At 41.0% G+C, this 22,788-nt stretch overlaps 1 protein-coding gene across 4 annotated transcripts in view; it reads left to right on the top strand.

The window, feature by feature from the left end:
- The window catches only part of LPAR1 (lysophosphatidic acid receptor 1), a 68,573-nt gene that overhangs the window by 9,974 nt on the left and 35,811 nt on the right, over positions 1 to 22,788 (top strand). For all 4 annotated transcript variants that reach the window (XM_020791130.3, XM_020791129.3, XM_020791131.3 and 1 more), the window contains exons 2-3: positions 12,802 to 12,973; positions 20,985 to 21,732. In XM_020791130.3, the coding sequence (XP_020646789.1) occupies positions 12,914 to 12,973; positions 20,985 to 21,732 (808 nt within the window). In that variant the 5' untranslated portion in view covers positions 12,802 to 12,913. The remainder of the gene's footprint in view (positions 1 to 12,801; positions 12,974 to 20,984; positions 21,733 to 22,788) is intronic.

Raw genomic sequence — 22,788 nt, 5'->3', positions numbered from 1 at the left:
TTGTCTTAATTGCCACTTAGACTTACATTATGCCCTTTGCAGTTTAGAGAGTCAGAACTCATAAAGAGATAAAAGAAGGTGAAATAAAATTGTTGAGCTTAGTGAACATGGGTTTATAGTCGCTATTAAAATCTTACCATAAATATGCCGGAAACTGTTTTTATATTTTAAGGAGGCTTTCATAAGGAGGCACAACAAATTTTCCATTAGTAGGCACAGTTTTCCTGATCAGCAGGAGGGCAATTACATCTCTGGAAAGTTTTATTGACGGCAATGAGAGCATGAGCAATATTCATAACAGGATTTCTTGTTTAATTTCATCTGTTTCCATACATGGTCAGTTCAAAATGACATGAGCTGAACTGGTGTTGTAACCAAACATAATTAAATGGTGTTGATGTCAGGTTTCTCCAGAGTAAATGAAGGTGGAATCTACATTTCTTCATGTTCAGTAGCAGTTATGGAAAAGAACCGATGTATTATAAATAGTTGCAGTCCTGTTTAAGGTACCTGAGTAATAAGGCTAAAATAACAACACAATTCTAAGGACATTCAATGAGGAATAAGCCTAACTATGTATGTTGAGAGAGAAATTGACCCCCCAAAATTTCATATAAAATTGCAGTCATAGTCTCGTTCAGCAACTGGTTCAGATTTCTGACTGGTATTGAGTACAGCAGCCAGCGTGCTAAGAGAGAACAGAAAGTCAAAAACCGTAACTCTGATTTTGTATCAGTTGTACTGACTATCAGTAAATGCTTTAGAGCTTTAAGACAACTTCCATTCATATAATTCTGGTTGTACGTTAAAATATATGTCTGGAGTTCTTCTCAAGTAGTCAGCATTGAGATCTGTTAGGGTTGCTGCAGGCCAAGAGGCACAGGAGGGCTATTTGGCTACCATACAGAATAGGTAGAATACTCCTGACAGAATTCTGTTTTATTTCTTTTCTTGACTGCTTAGGAAGGGAATGTTGGAATGTCAGGCTTTAGATGGGCTCCCTTCTGTCAACATAGTGCTAAACTATGGTTTATGGAGGGATGCAAGGAGTATAAGCTGTCTTTACCTTCGGTGCAATCCTGCTAAGACATAATGTGTCAACCGGAAAGGAAAAAAATTATTACTCCTTTCTGATTGGCACTACAGTACTTTGCCAGATATCTGCCATCCTTTTGGTAGTGAAAACAGAGAACATGAATTCATAGAATACACTTTTCGAAACTAGAACTACTGATTGCACTTAGTTAGCTCCCCACTGTAGTAGAGTTATTGAAGGCTCAAGTTTGTATCCACAACTATTATAGCTAATACAGTATGCAAGTGGAGCCTGCAAGAAACTGTTAGTCAGCTGTGCTTTCTTTCTGAATACTTCATTCCATTCCCCCAACCAAGTTTTCAGCATTCTCCCAAAAGTCATTAGCTTGCATTGATGGAAGAAAAGATTCAGTTGTTGTTGTTGTTCTTAGCCCCTCACCCCACTCTTGCCCCTGTCTCTGTGTACTTTTGCAAATCATGGAATTTCCAAATCGTGATAATTCCTGGTTCTTTACTTTTTTAGCTACAGAAGTAATAGGACTAATCTCTGGGCATGAAAAAAAAATTGATGGAATTATGTTTATAGATGCATAACCCACTGTGTATCTTGGAATGTTGTTGTTTTGTTTCGAAATCTTTTATTTAAATATATTCTGTTCAACAGAGCCTTAGAAGCATTTGGGTAGTACTTGATGTATTACTAATATAACAAAGCTCTTTTCCTGATCTATCAACAAAGCAGCTATTCAGGATTGGACTGATGTAATGTATAAAATACAGATTGTCCTATGAGCACAAAGCATAGCCCTGTTGTAAAAAAGAAAAGAAAAAGGAGTTATTAGCAACATTTTTGAGAGAAACACAGAATATTTTTGATATGAAAAAGAAGTTACTGGAAACTTCCTGATGTGTTACATTATTATTATTTTTGCACACTTAAGATATTGTTAAGACAGGATTACAACAAATAAATTAGCAAAGATTAGGAACTGCAATATGTAGGGATTATTAACCTTGTTGGGTGGCAGAAGAAAGAGAGTACCATCCTTACTATAGCATTTCTTTGGGGGCTCTAGCAAAGGAAGGGAGCATGCTTTTTCTCCTCTGCCACCCCACTCACTCACCTCTGTGGCATTCCTTCTTGCTTATGGCTGATTGCTGAAATACAAGGCTGCTTTTAAGTGTGGTTCTAAAATATAAATTCTGAATCAAATGTATCATAAGGTGCATTCATTAGAGAGCTGAGGTTCACTGTGGAAGAGCGTGAATTTGGGTTTCCTGCCACAACGACCTGAAATGGGTCAGGAAAAAAAAAACGTTGACAGTGGTCCAGAAGAGTAGTGCCATGATTGTTTGGAGACCCAGATAACAAGCCCTGTGCCAACATGGGTTGCCATTCTAATTTGGAAAGGCTCACACACACCATCATTCACCAGGTCAATTACAATGGCAAATTATGGATGCTAGAACCCAGGAAGTTACTAATTAAACCAAACAGACAAACAAGGACTAAGTCAGAATCACCCAGACTATGATAGAATAAGTTTGTGGCACTTACAGTTACCAGGCATCCACTCCAAAAGCTTAAGCAAACTGTACAACTGCAACCATAGTGAGAAGAACAATTTAAAGCCACCATTTGGGAGGGCTTGCTCTGCATTCTTCTCTCTGTTCCCTCTATTTTTATTGTTTGAACTCTTCTTGAACCCTCCTCCGTGCAAACCTAAAACATAAGTAGGGTTGAGCCCAGGATCCATCCCTGCAATTGTACCCACAGAAGCAGCTTCCATGAGCACAAGTGGGGGTGACATGTTCATCTTCATTCCTACAGCCCCCACCACCCTCAAGGAGGCAAGTTCTCAGTAAGAGAGGGCTAGAAATGAGAGGGGCCTAAATTCCTATCATGCCCACTTAGTAGTGTTAAGTGGGCATGGCAGTGGATTTATGCCCTGATGTTTGTTCTTCCTCGGAATCTTAAGTGATGATTTAAACATTTAACTAGTCGTTATGCAGTTATTTCTCCATATAATTTCCATTTATATTGGTGTTTAGAATACTAGCAGCGAGGTGAGAAGTAAGCCAAGCCGTAAGAGCATATTTGAATGTATTCAAATAAATAATAGAAAAGAGTCTATGTCGTGCTTTCTTTCTTAGGTGATTTCAGTAGCTTCTTTATTTGGATATGGATGGATGGATACGTATAATATTATGCTCCACTTTTCAGTTCTGATAATGTCATTTTATGGTAATAAAATAATACTCAGAGGTTAAGAAAAATGAGTTCATTACTGAAATGTTACAACTGTGCTGGAAAAATTACTGAACGATGAACAAAAGGCATCTATTGCCTTTAAACACTCTTTAAACTCTCACCCTGCTACAGGCATTGTACTTTTTTATTTGGGATTCTTAGAATGGAAGGAAGTAGGTAAGATGATGTTTCAAGAAGTCATTTTCAGAAACTTTATGTACTCCCAGCAATGATTCTAGTAATGACTGCTGTTCACTCTCCGGAATATCATTTGTAGTCTATGTACGTGCTGTTCAGCTTCGGAAAGGGTTGTTGCATTTTACTTATTAAATTCCCACTTTGCATTAAAGGTTTTTTTTCCACTTCTAAGGATGAGTATAATATCTTGTAGCCAGCGCTATTCACACCCATTCTCCCACTCATTTCCCAGCACAAGACATTTAAAGCAAAGAGGAAGGTAAAAAATGCAGTTGGATTCCTCAGAGAAGTAATGCTTCAAGAGAATTTGGAAGCATTATTTTGCTAAGTGCTTTGCTAAAAGTGCTGTAAGTAAGCCAGAAATACTAATGATAGGCTGAAGTTCTTTTAGAAAAATGTTTTGTGCTTATAGGTTGAGCTTTTAAGTAGTAAATATATACTGTATTCTCCATAACAAAATAGGAGTGTTAAAAGTACAGTACCATGTTTATTTTTCATTTATAGTTAGGATTTCAGATATAGTCTTTATTTCTAAATTTAAATCAACGCAAATATTTTTTTCCTTTTATGCAAGATGTATTCCAAATTTTGCAATACAAAATTAGAAAACCAAGGTAAAAAGGTAAAGGTAAAGGTTCCCCTTGACAATTTTTGTCCAGTCGTGTCTGACTCTAGGGGGTGGTGCTCATCCCGCTCTTCAAACCATAGAGCCAACGTTTGTCCGAAGACAATCTTTCCGTGGTCACATGGCCAGTGTGATTTAGACACGGAACGCTGTTTACCTTCTCACCGAGATGGTACCTATTTATGTACTCGCATTTGCATGCTTTCGAACCGCTAGGTTGGCGGGAGCTGGGACAAGCAACGGGCGCTCACTCCGTCGCGTGGATTCGATCTTACGACTGCTTGGTCTTCTGACCCTGCAGCACAGGCTTCTGCGGTTTAGCCCACAGCGCCACCACGTCCCAAGGTATAAACTGGAAAACTGCATCTTATTCCCTCCTTCTTCTTATGAGTTCTCAAAAACATGAAAAGATGGCATATCCTAATTTTCACGTCAATAAATTTCTGATCAATAAAGTTTGTTTGCTTTGTATTAGTACTGGATGCTTGTACAGTATAGGTAAAGGTAAAGGTTCCCCTTGACAATTTTTGTCCAGTCGTGTTCGACTCTAGGGGGTGGTGCTCATCCCCGTTTCCAAGCCACAGAGCCAGCGGGAGCTGGGACAAGCGACGGGCGCTCATTCCGTTGCGTGGATTTGAACTTACAGCTGCAGATCTACAGATCTTACAGCACAGAGGCTTCTGCGGTTTAACCTGCAGCACCACCACGTCCCTTTTGTACAGTATAAGGGTGTCTAATACTCTGAAAATGTTACCAGTGTTTGGCTTGTCATCTTAGCCTTAAGCAATAATGCTTTAAAGCAGTGGTTCTTAACCTTTGTTACTCGGATGTTTTTGAACTGCAACTCCCAGAAACCCCAGCCAGCACAGTTGGTGGTGAAGGCTTCTGGGAGTTGCAGTCCAAAACTCCTGAGTAACCCAAGGTTAAGAACCAGTGCTTTAAAGGATAATGCTGTCAGAAAGTTGCACATACCTTCTGTGGCCCAGTTCTTTACCAGAGATGGGAAACATTTGTCTTTTTGACCTTTATTTCAAGACTCCTGCAACTACTGTGGTCAGTGGCCATGGTGGCAGTTGGTTTCTGAGAGCTATAGTAAAAAAAAAAAGCAAACAAAAAAGCAACACAGATCTTTCCCATCTCCATTCCTTATTTTTATTATACTAAACTATGGATTATCTTGAGTCACCTGTGTGTAACCCAGATGTTTTTGGACTGCCGCCCAAAAAATCTTGGCCAGCACAGCTTGTGGCAAAGGGTTCTGGGTGTCGCAGTCCAAGAACACCCAAGTTACACAAGTTTGGGAACCACCACTTTAGACTATAGATGCTTCATCAGGGTACAGTGCAAAAGTAAGTTTTAGATTTGTGTGTTCCCCTTCCCCCAGGGTGGATTTGATTTGAAATGCCCCTCAGGTCCCCCAAAGTAGCTTTCATGTTATGCCATATAACCTTTTTTTTTTTTTTAAGTGAGGAACTTTCAAAGCTTTCCTTCTAATTTAATGCAAATTATTCCAGCTGTTTTCAAGTGATGCAATGACAAGTGACCACATGGACAAAAATATGTGAAGTGCTGTGTGTATGGGGTGGGCTGATTCACATTTTTCCCTGTTGATCACACTATGCAATGGGAAATGTGAATCCCCCTTCCCCAGAGTCCCATATCCCCCAGTCCATAGCTTTCCTTCTCTACAAAAGGTCTTTCTCCTTTTAAAAAAGTCAGATTCTTTTGCTTCAGTTCAATGTATGTGTACAATCACTGGTAGCTGCAGCTTTGCTTTTATTTATTTAGATAAATTATGAAGTGATGATTATTCATGTATTTTTGTATCACTTGTCAGTGGCTATGCTGGTTGGAGGATTCAAGGAGTTGTAACCCAAAATACTGTAGTAACATTTCATACTTTTGTCTATTGTCACTTGAAAATTGCTTTTGAAATGGAAGGCGATTTCAAGCAGTTTAAAACATGTCATGGAAGGTGAACTGTCTTTACCTAGAATACCTCTTTGGATTTAAACGAAAAATATTTCGAATAAGAAGTCTGTGATGTTAAACATTTTTGTGGGGTTTTTTTTGGGTAGAAAGTTTTAGATTAATTTCATTCATTCATCCATCCATTGTCATTTATAAGTCATCATCCTCCCCATCAGAGGACTTAAAGTGGCTCACAAGGTTAAAACAAGTAAAATTAAACACAATAAGTAACACATTAAAATCAAATTAAACTATTATAATAATTAAATATGTCAAGTAATTAAAAGCATTAACTTTAAAAACAAACTAACAATCTGAAAAGCTAAAACTGGCATCCAGGGACTCACTTTAAAAGTTATGTGTTATAGTTAAAGTTAAAATCTTAAAGGCTGCCTGAAAAGGTGGGTCTTCAGCTGTTGGTGGAAGGAGAAAAGGGGGGAGGTCAAGCTAATTTCCTGGGTGGGGAGAGCATTCTACTACTGGGAGCTACCACAGAGAGGCTAGCTACACACATTTCTCTACCAAATGAAGGTGTATAGTCCACAGAAGTGCACATTCTGATTCTAGTAACCCACTTAAAGCCATATTTAAAGTGGTCGCAAGACCAGTTAGGCAGGATATAAATCAAATAAATAAATAAATATTTGGTGTCATTGTTAGTCTTTGTCAGGAGTCGATGTTTGGTGGCCTCCCAGAACACCCAGCTGTCTTCTTTGGTCTGAGTCCTCTTGCAGAACTTGGAAGAAGGAGAGTTATTCTTTCATTCTGCAGACACTTGGAGGCAGTAAGAATTGTTCTTGTTGCTTTGAAGTACTTTCAAAGCATTGTATATAATGAGTCATTCTTTGCACTTTGCTCTATTTTCAGGGCATTCAGAACAGAAAAAGCAACAGAAATTTTTGCTCCTTCTGTCTGCAATTTTTTTTTTTACAAAGTAAGAAGCTGGCCCAGTTTCTTCCACAGAGTCCGAAACAAGGTGACAGGTCCCTTTCCTCACAAACTTATCTGCAATATGTGGAATTATTTCATCATACTGAGATTAAGTAAGAAGTCACCATTGTGATTGGTAGTGTGGAAACTGTATTTATAGAAAGCTATTCACTTAGGAATTATTCAGTAAATCAGAAAGCTCAAGATTATTCTATGCCACCTTCTTCAGTCCAAATATGTAGTGTTTCTTTAAATTTATACTGATAGTAATGCAGTAAAACACCAATTTTTCCTTTTTTGCAACTTGAAACCAACCTCTTAAACCTACATCAGCTATTCTCATATTTTCTTATTTAAATATCTCCAAAATAATACACCTGGTGGTGGGGAGGAGGTTTTGGTGCAGTTGTCTGTGTAAGAGATTTGGTTTTAAAAGTGGCCCCCAACTCAAATGGAGTGGGGGCAGTTTCTCTCCTTGTCCCTCAGACCCTGCTGTGACACAGCAGACGCCATTCAGCAAGTTGCTCTGACCCTCTGTTTAGCCTTTCCATTGGGCTGGAGGGGCTGCTGGGGGCCAGGAGGACCAGGGCAGTCCTCTTCTGGCCCTGTAGCATGTTTCGGAACCCAACGTCGGAACCCAGTGCATGTCTTTTTACGTTTCTTTCAGCTCAAGAACTTCCTTGAGATTGTGCATTTAACTCTTGTTTTTGTCAATAAATAAAAGTTCTTACCAGTAAAAGGAAAACAAATATTGTGAACCTACAGTAATCTATAGTTGGTATAACTCTCCCTAAGGTTACCTAATTTAGCATTCCTCTCTGCTCTGCAAGGAAGCAAAAGGAAGAATATTGTGATAATCAGTGCCACAGAAATATTCCAGAGAGATAACATACAGTCTGGAATAGCCAGGTTGTCCACTCGAAGACATGGGTAGCCCGTGGCTGTGACTTCGAGAAACAGTTCGTTTTCACCACCTCACCCTAGTGCTGCTAAGTAGGGAAAAAAGTACTGAACCCATCCATTGACTTCAGGTATTGGCATATGTTACAGGTTCCCCCCCCCCCCCCGCCAGACGCTCCTCCAGCCGAGTGAAAGTGCTAAACAAGGGAGTCAGAGCACCACCTGGTTGGTCAGAGGTGTGCAGAAACAGGCTTTTCACAGAGGCTGTGACCCTGGAGTAAGTCTGACTCTGAGTCCATGTACATTTGGTGAGACTACTGCTTTATTTGTCCCTGGCCAAGATACATTTAAAATGCCCATTGCCTCTTTGATTAGTGCCTACTGTATGTACACAGATGTATATTTATATATAAATTCCAGGGCACAACCATGCCACTTAATAAGAGCCATGGCGTGGTGGGGGCAAGCTTTTCTTGTTTGCATGAGTTTTCTTAGACCAGGGAGAGAACTTCCAAGTCCGTACTGATCACAGCCCACCCAAGCAGAATTAGTGGTTGGTCAAGTGCTTGACAGACTCTCCTGTTTAGGAGTTCAGTGAGCATCAAAAATAAGAGGTTTATGGAGTTCCTATTGGGTTGCCAAAATAACTAGGGTGGTCTGTGTTTCATTTGTACCTGGATTATTTCATTAGGCGCATGAGGTGTATTGGCATGGATGTGTCAGATGAACAAGAGAGGTTATACAGAATGGGTAGGTGAAAGTTCTTAGGAAATGTCTTGAAACAGTCTTACAGCTTTGCTAGTGTAAAGAAGAGGCAGCAGTATGAGGATTAATGGTTAAATTGGAACGAAGGATCTTCAGAATATGCTATGATGTCCTTTGAGTATTTTTTTTTCTTCTAAAACAATTTGGAAGGAGCACATTATCTTTGTATTCTTCTATCCCAACAGGAAAAATGAAATCCATCTTAACTATAATGCTTGGAAAAGAATAAATAATATGCCATCAAAGGATTGTTCAGAAGTGCTTGAGACACTGAAGATAATTGTCTTGCAATAAGCATGTTTTAAAAAGAGGGGGGAATAGTTTCCACCATGATGCTGCAGTGCTTGAGATTTTCTTTGTGTGTGTCATTTAAAATGACTCAGACAAAATCTCATTTGACATGATGAACAATTATCCCTGTAAACAAAGTAGAAGACAGGTATTAAAAGAAAAAAACTTTTCTTGATGCTGAGACTATCAGAGAAACAATGACCAATATTAGTTATTTATTTGGTGATCTAATAATGTCCACAGATTATGAGGAAAGATTTGTTTTGGTTCATGCTGGCTAAAGAACCAAAATTGCCTGAATGTGTTAATAACTTAATTTTGTGAGTTGAATCTGGGTGTCTATGTCTTAAACAACTGGCTGTGCTGATTCCCAATCTAGGGTCCCCCCAGGTGTTCTTGGACTGCAATTCCCAGAAGCCTTCACCAGGAGTTGGCCAGCACAAGAACCCGTCACAGGACACCTGGATGACCCAAGATTGGGAATCACTGATTTATAGCCTCAGACTTGGGTTTCTTTATTACCTGCGTGCCTGTGGGGTCATGAAGCTTGTACAGTGGACCCTTGACTTACAGACGGCTTGACTTACAGACTTTTTGAGTTACAGACTTCTCTGGCCGCAAAATTTAGGTTTGACTTGCAGACTGAGATTTGACTTACAGACCAGAAAAAAAACAAAATGGAACAAAAACGGCCTGTTACGGGATTAATCAGTTTTCAATGCACTGTAGGTCAATGGAGACTTGACTTACAGACTTTTTGACTTGAGAACCGCCTTCCAATACGGATTAAGTTCTCAAGTCAAGACCCCACTGTATTTTGAATGCCTTTCTTTTGAATGTCTCTAGCAAAAATAAAACTGAAAGCAAAAGCACCCGGCCTCTTAAGGAGCCACAGTTCCTTCCCACCCCAGGATGTGTCCTTGTTCAGTTGAAATTGGGAGAAGGAATCTCCATATTCTCCAGCATGGGACTACTCTACATTCTCCTGCAGAGCTATAGCTCTATGTGCTGCTTGAACTCTCTTCTCATGCGAAGAGGGCGGTTTTCCTCTTGCAATGGGAGGGGGAGGGGAGGACTGCAGGATTAAAGAGAACGGGAGACAGGCGGAGGGGAAGGAGGCAGGCAGGGAAGGAGCTGTGGCTCAATGAGCAGCATTGTTTGCTCATCACAGACGAGTGGACGAGTGTATTTTTCAAGCCCTGCCAATCACAATGAGGGAAACAGTGTTGTAGGGAGAACGCCTATCCTCATCAGAGGCTGTACTCTTTCTCTACTCATCAGTAATGTTTTAGACCGTGCTACATTGCTTGCAAAATATTTTTGAAAACCCAAAGGAATTGGAATGCTTAATTATAGCCCTCAAGGACAAGAATGTTGTGTGCATTGTATATATGTGTACGCTGAAGACTTTTTTTGTGTGATATGAAAAAAATGAGACTAATTCATTTCTCCATGTCAGTTGTTTGCAGATGAATTGGTGGAAGTGCCTGCTTTAAGTGGCCATTGAAAGGGGTAGTGAAGAGGCAGTGAGAGTGGCAGAGGAGTGTGAGGGGAAAGGGGTTGTGCGAAGAGAGAAAAGTACAGTAGCTGGCTTGTTCCTCTAGTGTAGACACTCAAAACATCATGCCAGGAATAACAAAACATTCTCATGTGAACGATGACTACAGTTTCAACTGGAACAAACTGCCAGGACGTGTTGTGTGAAATCAAACCACGACAGGCTTGCAAGTGATGTCATCCTAATACTCTGATGACTCCTGTTGGAGGATGATTAGAACTCTGAGCAGAAGTGCTTCTGTTGGGGGCTGCTAGGACTCAGGGCTAATAGAGTCTACATGTTCTGTCCCATGTTGAGAGATAATGTTCAATTAATTTTCTTTCTTTAACATTGTTTATATGGTAGACTCTAATGCAAACACAGTCTTAACTGAAAAGGAACTGACTAACTTGTTCTAAGTTTCAGTATTATAGTTAGGAGGTACTGTATGATTGGGCCAATCAAGGAATGCTATCCTCACCATTTTGGGGTAAGATTTCCCCTTCTTCATGGGGGGGGGGGATTATATGGATAAAAACTGCAACCAGATTACATTTCATTTGGAGTAAGTCATAGCAAAACTAATTTTCTTTCCTTTTTTCATCTGAGCCAAGGAAGAAGAGATTAGAGAAGCTTCCACTTCCCTCAGTGGCAAGCTATAGGTTTTTATTGGATCCAGATCTAGACAACTATGGTTGGTTCAAACCATATGGCTAGATCCAATGGCCATCCCAACCAGAACAGACCAGTTGGAATCAATGAGACATTAGTCACCACTTAGATAAATCAGATCTAGTTCAGTTGGGACTGATACTGAATTTAGCCCATCATTTTCTATATTCAAAGACAGTAGCAGATTTTGATCTGCTGCTAATGCGAAGCAAAACTCTGATCTCTTTCTCTTTGCTTCATGGTAGGGGAAGGAAGAATGCAAGCTGTTTGTTCATCATCTTCTGAACAGTGGTTTGGAGGATCATCTTGAGTGTGGCCACGATTATAAGAACCTGGAAATGCTAGCAGTTGTTTCTGAGACAGATTATACAGAATAGAGATGTCAGCTCTTGAAAAATCAGAACCATGTTAAGAGATTTCTAGTGGTGGCAAAGTAAAATACAGATTATACCTGCACACAGGTTTCCATCTTTCTTACTTTCAGAATTGTGTGAAAGGAAATTTTGTCCCTCTAGTTCAGGGGTCTCCAAACTTTTCACAGTGAGAGGCACATAATATATTTTCTCTATTTTTGAGGGCCAAACAAACATGCATGCATGCATGTACACACGCACGCCCATGCTCATTCAAACGCGGGCCAGATAAAAAGGCAAGGTGGGCTGGATGTGGCCCACAGGCCGTTCTTTGGAGACCCATGTTCTAGTCTGTTTGGGGTGGTGACTGTTAATTTTACACATTATTTTTAATCTTGCTTTTAATGTTTATATCCTTTAATTTTAAAGCTGCTCAAGTCTTTTTTTGAAATGACTTCTGAGAAATGTAGTAAATACTAATATTTGTAATGATAAGCGTTAAAAGGGCCATATAGGATTTGAGGAATGATAGAACAAAGTAACTGCTGAGGGATAATTCGCATCCATACACTAGTTCTAGGCCACCTAATTCCAGAAGATACTGTCTAATTGAAGATTTATATAGCTGGGTTATTAAGACACTTAAAATTTTCTGAAATGTAACCACATTGTTCAGAGTTGGTATAGCTTAATGGGTAGGAATATCTGGCTGCCGAGTCAAGGGCTTGGAGCTGAAATCCTCCCTGGAGAGGTTACCCAAGATCATCTGGAGCTTATGTGACTGAAAGGGTTTGTGCCTCACATTAACTGGGCCGTGTAAAAGCTTAAGAAACAAAGAAGTCCTCTGCCACCCCTGTGGCCTTGGGAAGCTGTACAGTCCCAGAGTACCACCGAAAGAAATATCTGGTAAACTACTTCCTAGTACCTAACAAATTCTATGAAAGTTGTCATGAGTTGGAAATGACCCGACAGTATATTGTTGTTGTTATGCAGCTTGCGACATAATATTTTCTGTAAGCAAAAGAATAACTCTAGGCAGAATGAAAATGGCTGCTGTAAGTAACTTGTGCCTCTTAATGCCAAAATTGCATACTTTGATTTCAGAAATTGCACTTGAGCTAGCATGTTGCAATATAGGTTGTGGTGGCTGATTATCCACACAGATGGGTTCAGTTAAGTAATGTTTACTAGAAATTCGGAGTCTGGACTTCAGCCACTTCAGGCATTCCTTTAGATTTTTCTAAAGTTCTTAAATATGTTTCTCTTCTTCTAGGCCCAAATGTCAACATGACTAAGAACTGACCAGGAATCTTAAGATTTTACCCAAACATCTGGCACGTGGAAGGCGTAAAGGGTCAAAAGATTGTTCATCCTCTTGTGCAACCATGGCAGATCCTTCAGCGGAGGTGCCCTTTTCTATCATGACACAACCAGGTCTGATTGAGGTAATGGAAGCATTTCTAAGTTTAACAATGAACCTTAACAAAACCAATATTCATGCACAGCTGTTGGGGTTAAATTTCTGAGCTCTTACATTTAGAGGATCATAAAAGGTAAAGGTTCCCCTTGACAATTTTTTGTCCAGTCGCATTCGACTCTAGGGGGCGGTGCTCATCCCCGTTTCCAAGCCATAGAGCCAGTGTTTTGTCTGAAGACAATCTTCCGTGGTCACATGGCCAGTGCGACTTACACACGGAACACTGTTACCTTCCCACCGAGGTGGTCCCTATTGATCTACTTGCATTTGCATGCTTTCAAACCGCTAGGTTGGCGGGAGCTGGGACAAGCGGCGGGCGCTCACTCCGTCCCGTGGATTCGATCTTACGACTGCTTGGTCTTCTGACCCTGCAGCACAGGCTTCTGCGATTTAGCCCGCAGCAGCACCACGTCCCTAGAGGATCACAAGGTGTGCTAAATGGTCAGAATAGGCACTTGGTTAGTTCAGAAGCTGTTGAAGTTGTGACAGTCATTCAAGCTTTTTTTATATAATAACAATCATCACCTAACAAATTTATATCTATCTGTGCTGCAAGTAGGGTCAGTTTTGGATTCAGGGATGTCTTAAATTGCAACTACAGTAACAAGCTGAATCGCTCCAATTCAGATTTGCTGCTGCAGTTTGATTTGCAGCTTGTATTACAGCTGTATTCAAAATCAGTGATCAGTCATGCACGGGTTGTGGGTTGATTCAGGACTTCAGTGTTCACACTTGATGTGATAAGATTTGCATTTCAGCCCACAGCCCCCCTTCTTTCCTTCCTTCCTCTGGTCCTGTCTCTGCTGATCCTTTTATAGTTCACTGTCAAGCTGCTTGGTTTTGAAAGTGTTGTATAGTATTTCAGAAAAGTAGCGGCATTCCAAAGTTTTTCTAATGTGTACAAAAATACCACATACCACAGGAATGTCTTTTATTTCATATGGTTCATTTCTGTTTTGTTCGTTTAAAAATAAATTCTCATCTGGAGGCGATCTAGTGCTAAACTAGAATATCAATACCAATGATAAGGTTGATGGGGTGATCTAGCTCTAATGTCATCACGTAAAAAAAAAAAATCAGAGGACATTTGCGCGGGGAAGAGCACAGTCATGGGTGTTCCTGCAATCCTAGGCATCAAGCTTCAACTACCTACATCACCAAAACACCACCCACAGACATGCTCCCCCCCCCTTACAAGAATGAATCAACTGATTACATGGGGAAAAGTCCATTTGAATCATTCTGGACTGGAAAATAAATTAGAAGCCCCCGGCAGCAGAGAAAGAATCATGTTGGGAGCAAAATGGGCCAGACCTGTTCTAATCAGCCTGTGCCTTGTGTGGTCAGGGAGAAAAAAATGCAAGTTATCACGACAGTAGTTAATGGCAGCAAACTCTGTCGTATTTGATTGTATAGTCACAGCTTTACTCTGTTTTAACCTCTATTAATGTTCTTCAGAAGAGATTAAGAAGATGGAAGATGATGTATAGGTAGAGTTATAGCATATTGTTGTTGTTTAGTCATTTAGTCGTGTCCAACTCTTCGTGACCCCATGGACCAGAGCACACCAGGCCCTCCTATCTTCCACTGCCTCCCGGACGTCTGTCAAATTCATGTTGGTAGCTTCAATGACACTGTCCAACCATCTCATCCTCTGTCATCCCCTTCTCCTCCTGCCTTCACACTTTCCTAACATCAGGGTCTTTTCCAAGGAGTCTTCTCTTCTCATGAGATGGCCAAAGTACTGGAGCCTCAGCTTCAGGATCTGTCCTTCCAGTGAGCACTCAGGGTTGATTTCCTTTAGAATGGATAGGTTTGTTCTCCTTGCAGTCCAGGGGACTCTCAAGAGCCTCCTCCACCACCACATATTAACCATCTCTTATTTTGAATACAGAAACTAAAATGTTTTTTTTTCCCCACATTAAGATGTCCGGCCACATCATTTATGACTGGTAAGAGGGAAGCCACCAAGTTATTCTAGATAAGGTTGAGGTTTGCAAACTGTTGTTTTTATATTTGGATTCTGAAGTCAAAAGGAAAAGATTAATCTTTGATTAATAATGTGATAAATAGTAAGCAGTGCCCCAAAGGACATACTCTTCCGCAGAGTAGTCTCTTGCTGCACTGCTTTCTCTTCTGGCATTTTTGTGAATAAAGACAGCTGAACGATTGTTGCCTCACATCCCAACATGATTAATCTGCTTAGTTAGATACCTGGAAATGGGCTGTAGCGATTAAGGATCAACTTCATAATCCTTGAAAAGGAAACCAATCAACACGACTAGGGAAGCCTTCAATAGCAATGATTTGTAGAATTCCAGGCATTTTTCTTCTTCATAAAACAATACACAGAATTGCAATGTATCAAGATATACGTTGTGTGCTATACTGCTACAGAATAGTACCTGTTTCTCTGGCCTTATCTCACCTGAACACACTTGATGTCTGATAGAGAGTCCATTGTTCTAAGATCACCATAGAGTTCAGTTTACATAGTTGTATATTCGTTTATTCTGTTTTATGCTGGTGTAGTTCATCAAAGCAAAGTAAGCCTTAGATTAATGCTGTGTTTGAAAAAGTGTGGTGTATTGCTGGGATCATTATTGTTGTTATTGATCCCAATAACAACAATAATGTTGTTATTTTAAAAATGATGGTATCATCATTCTCATTAAAACTTTCTGTTCCTTGTCCAAAGGTATATATAATTTGATTTAACCTGAATGTCTGTATTAAAATGTATTTAATACATACATTCACTTAACCGGCTTCGTCATTGCATAAGTTCTTATGATTGGTTGGGCACTGCTGTCCCAGTTTTGCATTTCATTCTCAGCACAGTGATTTGTAAAAAACAACAGTACTGAAAATTAGTACATACTACTTTATAAAATTAAGTGCCAAAGAATGCTTCAACGCCCGTACAGTTGCACTCATTTCACATGCTAGCAAGGTTATGCTCAAAATCCTACAAGGTAGGCTTCAGCAGTATGTGGACTGAGAACTCCCAGAAGTAAAAGCTGGATTTCGAAGGGGCAGAGGAACTAGAGACCAAATTGCTAACATGCACTGGATTATGGAGAAAACCAGAGAGTTCCAGAAAAACATCTACTTCTGCTTCATTAACTATGCAAACGCATTTGACTGTGTGGACCACAACATGCTATGGCAAGTTTTTAAAGAAATGGGAATGCCTGACCACCTTATCTATCTACTGAGAAATCTATATATGGGACAGGAAGCAACAGTTAGAACTGGATATGGAACAACTGATTGGTTCAAAATTGGAAAAGGAGTACGGCAAGGCTGTATATTGTCTCCCTGCTTATTTAACCTATATGCAGAATACATTATGCGAAAGGCTGGACTGGATGAATCCCAAGCCAGAATTAAGATTGATAGAAGGGGAAGATATGGAGGCAGTGACAGATTTGACTTTCTTGGGCTCCATGATCACTGCAGATGGGAACAGCAGCCACGAAATTAAAAGATGCCTGCTTCTTGGGAGGAAAGCAATGTCAAACCTCGACAGCATCTTAAAAAGCAGAGGCATTACTTCGCCGACAAAGGTCTGCATTGTCAAAGCTATGGTTTTTCCAGTCGTGATGTGTGGAAGTGAGAGCTTGACCATAAAGAAGTCTGACCTCCGAAGAATTGATGCTTTTGAATTGTGGTGCCGGGGAGACTCTTGAGAGTCCCCTGGACTGCAAGGAAATCAAATCTATCCATTTTGAAGGAAATCAACCCTGAGTGCTCACTGGAAGGACAGATCCTGAAGCTGAGGCTCCAGTACTTTGGCCATCTCATGAGAAGAGAAGACTCCTTGGAAAAGACTTTGATGTTGGGAAAATGTGAAGGCAAGAGGAGAAGGGGACAACAGAGGAGAAGATGGTCGGACAGTATCATCGAAGCTACCGACAGGAATTTGACCCAACTCCAGGAGGCAGCAGAAGACAGAAGGGCCTGGCGTGCTCTGGTCCATGGGGTCACGAAGAGTCAGATACAATTTAACGACTAAACAACAACACAACTTAATAAAATAGGCGCATTTGAATATGAGAGCTGAAGTACGTATCTCTCAGTTCTCAGTGATAATACCGTTTCTCTCATGATACAATTCAGGGCAAGCTTAACTTTTTACTATGAGTCATATTGAGGAATAATGACTGCTTTTCTGTTTTTAAAACAAATACTGTAGTATGATCTCATCTCCTCAAAACTTTCATTGAATTGAGTAACAAGGGCTCTTGTCTTTTAGTTTGAATTATGACAACTCAAGTTCTAATACTTAAATGCAGCATTCTATTAAACTAAAGCACCACCAAATTAAAGATTAATTATTCAAATACAAATAAAAATACTTGCAGCTCTTTCTCTGTAAACTCATCACACAATATAGAGTACTAAAGGTGTGGTCACAACCATGACATGCTTCATGACATACAGGGAGGCTGCGAGTTTGAGAATGCTGACTATTATTCGAAATCTCTGTAAGTCCTGAACTTAGGGCCACACTGTATTTCTCCTGGTTAGAAACTGCCTGAAAGAAACTATCCCAGCTTTATGGGTACAGATAGTGGTATGGGGTATAGGATGGCATATGATGGGAAGGAGGGAGAAGGGAAGGATGAATCTAGATAAGCACAGAACAGGTTACGTTTAACCCTTGGAAGACAGAAAGTATTTGGGAGTGCATACCATATTAGCATGGTTCTCAGTGTACTTGCTAAAATTAGTAGGCTTCTCTGGGTCTTCAGGTCAGGAAGCAAATCCAGGGGGGCAGCACAGCAGGAGGAAAAGTTTGATTTGTGCGTGAGAGAGGTGGCTTTAAAGTATGATTACCCATCTCTGTTCATTCCCAGATGGCCCCAGAGGTCAAGGGGTCATTGCAAAGCTCTTTGTATGCATTTCTGCTTCTGCACTAGTGGTGCATCAAGAGGCCAGGCAGGAGGGCCAGGCCACTGGGGAGAGAACTAGTGGGCACACTGTGCCATTTGGAGCAAGGGAGGGATCCCCAGTGTTGGCAGCTTGTTGCTCTTCCTTATTGCACAACAGGGCAGGTTGTGATGAGCAAAAGTGATACTGAGCCTTCCATAAGTCCCAGGAGCATCACAGGGCCTTCAGAAACTCCCCATGTGTCATATGTACAGTACAGTGGACCCTTGACTTACAGACTTTTTGAGTTACAGACTTCTCTGGCCGCAAAATTTAGGTTTGACTTGCAGCCTTAGAATTGACTTACAGACCAGAAAAAAACCAAAATGGAACAAAAACGGCCTGTTTCGGGATTAATCGGTTTTCAATTCACTGTAGGTCAATGGAGACTTGACCTACAGACTTTTTGACTTGAGAACCGCCTTCCAATATGGATTAAGTTCTCAAGTCAAGACCCCACTATACATACGCCCCTGATGAATGCGGTCTGTAGTAGAATGGCAGCAGCTGCTGCACTTGTTGGTGCATTTGTCACCTGCCCAACTCCTTAAAAATATTTTTCCTTCCTGGTTCTGCTGCACTATTCTACCTGTTTCAGCAGTCAGCTGACACATGTACGGTTCCAGATTTTCTCCCAAATTTTCCCTGCTGTGAATTTAATGCGGCCCAGTGTTTTTTCGAATTACGGTGGAGTCTCGACTTACAAACGGTTCGACTTACACACTTTTTGACTTACACACTTCTCCGTCTGCAAAATTCCATTTCGACTTGCGAACGGAGAATCGACGTACAAACCCCCGGGAGGCCTGGTCTACTGCCCGGGGAAAGCTTGGTAGATTGGGTCTCCCAGGGGAAGCGGCGGTGGCGGGGACTTCCGAGATGCCTTCCAGGGCTTCTCCACCGCCATGGGAGGCATTTCGGAGGCCCCCACCACCACCGATAGTGGCTCCAAAGAATTGTGTGGATCAGGCATTCTGACTTGCAAAGACTGGGCTAAGGTGTGAGTTCCAAAATCCTGCCTGTCTGTGTTTTTGCAGAAGAATTGTGTGGGTCAGGCATTCTGGCTTGCAAAGACTGGACTAAGGTGTGACTTCCAGACTCCTGTCTCTGTGTTAAACATGCTTTAAAATTGGCTTCGTTGAAAAAAAAAAGATTTCAAAAGTGCTTTTAAAACTGTTCCCTGCCTCCCCCCTCCTTTCCTGAAATTTTCTTGACCTAAGAAAAAAAGAAGAAAATATCCCCGTCTAGTGGTAGAAGGTGGAATAGCAGCTTCCCATTAGTTTCCCATTAGTTTCTGTGGACGGAAAAGAGCAGATACGGATTAAATGGCTTTCAATGCATTCCTATGGGAAATGCAGATTCGACCTACAAACTTTTCGACTTACAAACTAACTTCCAATACAGAATAAGTTTGTAAGTCGAGACCCCACTGTATAGTTCTCATACAGGGAATCTTCACTTCCCTTGCCACAAATTTACAATGAATGTACTACAAATGTTGTTTTATCTGCTGAGAAAGAACTGTAATTCAGGGACATGTTTAAGAAATAATTCAACACTTTGAGAATTCCTTCTTTTTCTTTTTTCCCTTGTCACCTATTACCTTCCCTTCTACTGGTTTTTATAAATGGGCACTTCTGTTTTTGTGTATGACTGGCACTTTCAGTTTTGCACAATGTCAGCCTCACTGAAGGAGTTTGCTATGTAATTTATATAAACTATAGTGCTCAAATGGCAAGAGGTAACCCTTTGGGAATATGACACTAGCAGCTTCTCAAACAGTCCACTTGAAAGTTGAGAATAATATGACTTCCTAGTGTATGTGCTATTTCTTCCATCCCTTGAAAGCTATTTTTTTCTTTCGTTGTTCCTGTGTGGTAATTTTGCAATGAATAAATAGAAAGGAAGGTCAACACCCTCTTTGGTTTTCTAGTGGCAGTTTGTAGAAGCTTGTAATCATAGTTTCCAACAGGGTATCTGACTATTTGTAATCATAGCTTCCAACAAAGTCTTTGACCTTTCTGACATGCAGTTGTTTCCACAACCTCACAGTTGCTAAGAATCATTTTTGGTTAGCACACATGTTTAAGAATCTTCCTTGCCATACTTACTGTTCAGCTCAGATGACTTTCTTTGACAGCTGGTTCATGTCAGATGCTCAGGTTTCCAGTTGAACCGCATGCTGGAGACAAAGGATGATAGACCTTTCTTGTACCTTTATTTTCAACGTGTGAATTATAATATTCTGCTTGCCGAAATGAAAATGGTTCATATGGAAATGAGAATTTTCCTCAAAGCCTTATGATTTGTTTTTGATAAGAAAGTAAACAACAAATGACAAAGTAAAGATAAACAGGAAATCTAAGCTGTTTTTGCAGCATCCGAAATACTTGTGATTGAGTTCTACTTTTCTCTTGCGTCTTGGCTCTAATTCCAAACTGAACACTGGAGACTTCTCTGTTTTAAACACGATTTTATTCAACACAATTGATAAGGTGCCTTATCAATAACTGTTTCGAAAAGTTGAGTATCCAGGGTCAACAACATAGTCTGTCACTGTCCGGTTCTTGTGCCTCCGCAGGGACATCCTCCCCCAGGGTCCTCCTTTGACTCCAGGGGAGGGGTTTAGTGAGTTCCCCTGTACAGGCTTCCCAGCAGGCATGGTGAACCCGATTCCCTCCGGGATCTCCCAACTCCTGCCACTCCTGCTCCTGTAGTCTCCTTCATGACTGTGTGCCAACTGCCCATACAAAAGTGACTAGAGATTTGGGATATGCTGTTTCCCTGCTACACTGGGTAAACATTCCTTCTAGTAACAGGCCTAACAGTAAAGAGTTGTATTGCATTTTACATGCCTTTTATTTATAAACATAATTTTGATCTTTCGATATAATTACAGTATGGAGTCTAAAGGCTCCTCCTTTTCTGTTTCCTTTTTTTGTTTTGTTTTGTTTTTCAGTGGCCTTTTTAAGACAATATTTTCTTTCCTTCTTCTGACATGACAGTACTTTCCCATTCTAATTCTGCCTTCTGTTCTTTTCCAGTCCACAGCCATGAGCGAACCTCAGTGCTACTACAATGAAACCATTGCCTTCTTCTATAACAGAAGTGGGAAGTATCTAGCCACGGAATGGAACACTGTGAGCAAGCTGGTGATGGGCCTTGGGATTACAGTATGCGTCTTCATCATGCTAGCCAACCTCCTAGTTATGGTGGCTATCTATGTCAACCGGCGTTTTCACTTTCCTATTTATTACCTAATGGCTAACTTAGCTGCTGCTGACTTCTTTGCAGGGCTGGCATATTTCTACCTAATGTTTAATACGGGACCCAACACTAGAAGATTGACTGTAAGCACCTGGCTTCTTCGTCAGGGTCTCATTGACACTAGTCTGACAGCCTCTGTTGCCAACTTACTGGCCATTGCCATTGAGAGGCACATCACTGTTTTCCGCATGCAGCTACATACACGGATGAGTAATCGGCGAGTGGTGGTGGTCATTGTGGTCATCTGGACTATGGCTATAGTCATGGGTGCTATACCAAGCGTGGGCTGGAATTGCATCTGTGACCTTGCTCACTGCTCCAACATGGCACCTCTCTATAGTGACTCTTACTTGGTTTTCTGGGCTATTTTCAACCTGGTCACCTTTGTCGTTATGGTGGTCTTGTATGCTCATATTTTCGGATATGTGCGGCAGAGGACTATGAGAATGTCTAGGCATAGTTCTGGGCCACGTAGAAATCGGGACACCATGATGAGCCTTCTGAAGACTGTGGTCATTGTGCTTGGTGAGTATCTCATGGCCGTTCCAGTATCATTCAGTACTTGACAGGAGGGTAGAAGATTCCTCTCCCCCTGTACTTATGTTCTATTGTATTTCATGTATTTGCTCCCTGCTGATGATATTGTATATTGTAAAATATTCTTCTGGAGAAATGTATATTTGCATGTATGTAAGAATATTTTGCATCTCAGTAGTTTCTTCTGTAACATTAAGGTTTACATTTTCCAAGTTATCATTTGGTCTGTGATGTGGATTTATTCAGTATGCTTTTTCTAGAACAGGAAGGGCAACCTCTGAGGGACAAGGAGTGCATTATCCCTTCTGCAATGCATTAGAGATACATTGGACCCTCGACTTACGGAATTAATCCGTATTGGAACGGTGGCTGCAGGTTGAAAAGTCTGTAGGTTGAGGCTCCATTGACCTACAATGCATTAAAACCGATTAATCCGTAACTGGCCGTTGTTGTTCCATTTGGGTTTGTTTTTTTTCCAGTCTGTAGGTCGATTCTCCGGCTGCAAGTCGAACCTAAATTTTGCGGCCAGAGAAGTCTATAACTTGAAAAGTCTGTAAGTGGAGCCGTCTGTAAGTCGAGGGTCCGCTGTATCAACCGGTTTGCGACAGAGCCTAATGTGTCTTTTGTAGCAAAAACAACAAGGAGCCTTGTGACACCTTAAAGGCTAATCAGTTTTATTTGGCAGGAGTCTTTGTGGGCTGCAGTCAGTGTATGCTCTAATTTTCAGCCCTGCTGGGCAGGGCTCCACCTCCACCATATGGGTGACTTCACCCGTGTGCACGCGCACAACTCCGCCTTTCCCCTCCCCGCACACACAAGGTTCCGTCGCAAGCAGAACCAAAGGGGTTGAACACAGTCATTGCGTGGTGGAGGAAGAAAGCTGAGCAGAGGAATGTGGAGACATTTGTGTATGCAGCTTACAGGAAACCTTGGCTGCAGTCCATTTCTCCAGATGTATGGATTGTAGGAGCAGCAGAGTAGATATAGAAGATTGTGTGGGATGGGGAGGGCAGAACAGTGTGAACTGCTATAGAAATTCAGATG

The sequence above is a fragment of the Pogona vitticeps genome, chromosome 2, assembly GCF_051106095.1.
Source record: "Pogona vitticeps strain Pit_001003342236 chromosome 2, PviZW2.1, whole genome shotgun sequence".
Classification (NCBI taxonomy): Eukaryota; Metazoa; Chordata; class Lepidosauria; order Squamata; family Agamidae; genus Pogona; species Pogona vitticeps.
The sequence above is the reverse complement of the archived record's forward strand: the minus strand, read 5'-3'. Positions and strand labels throughout refer to the sequence as shown.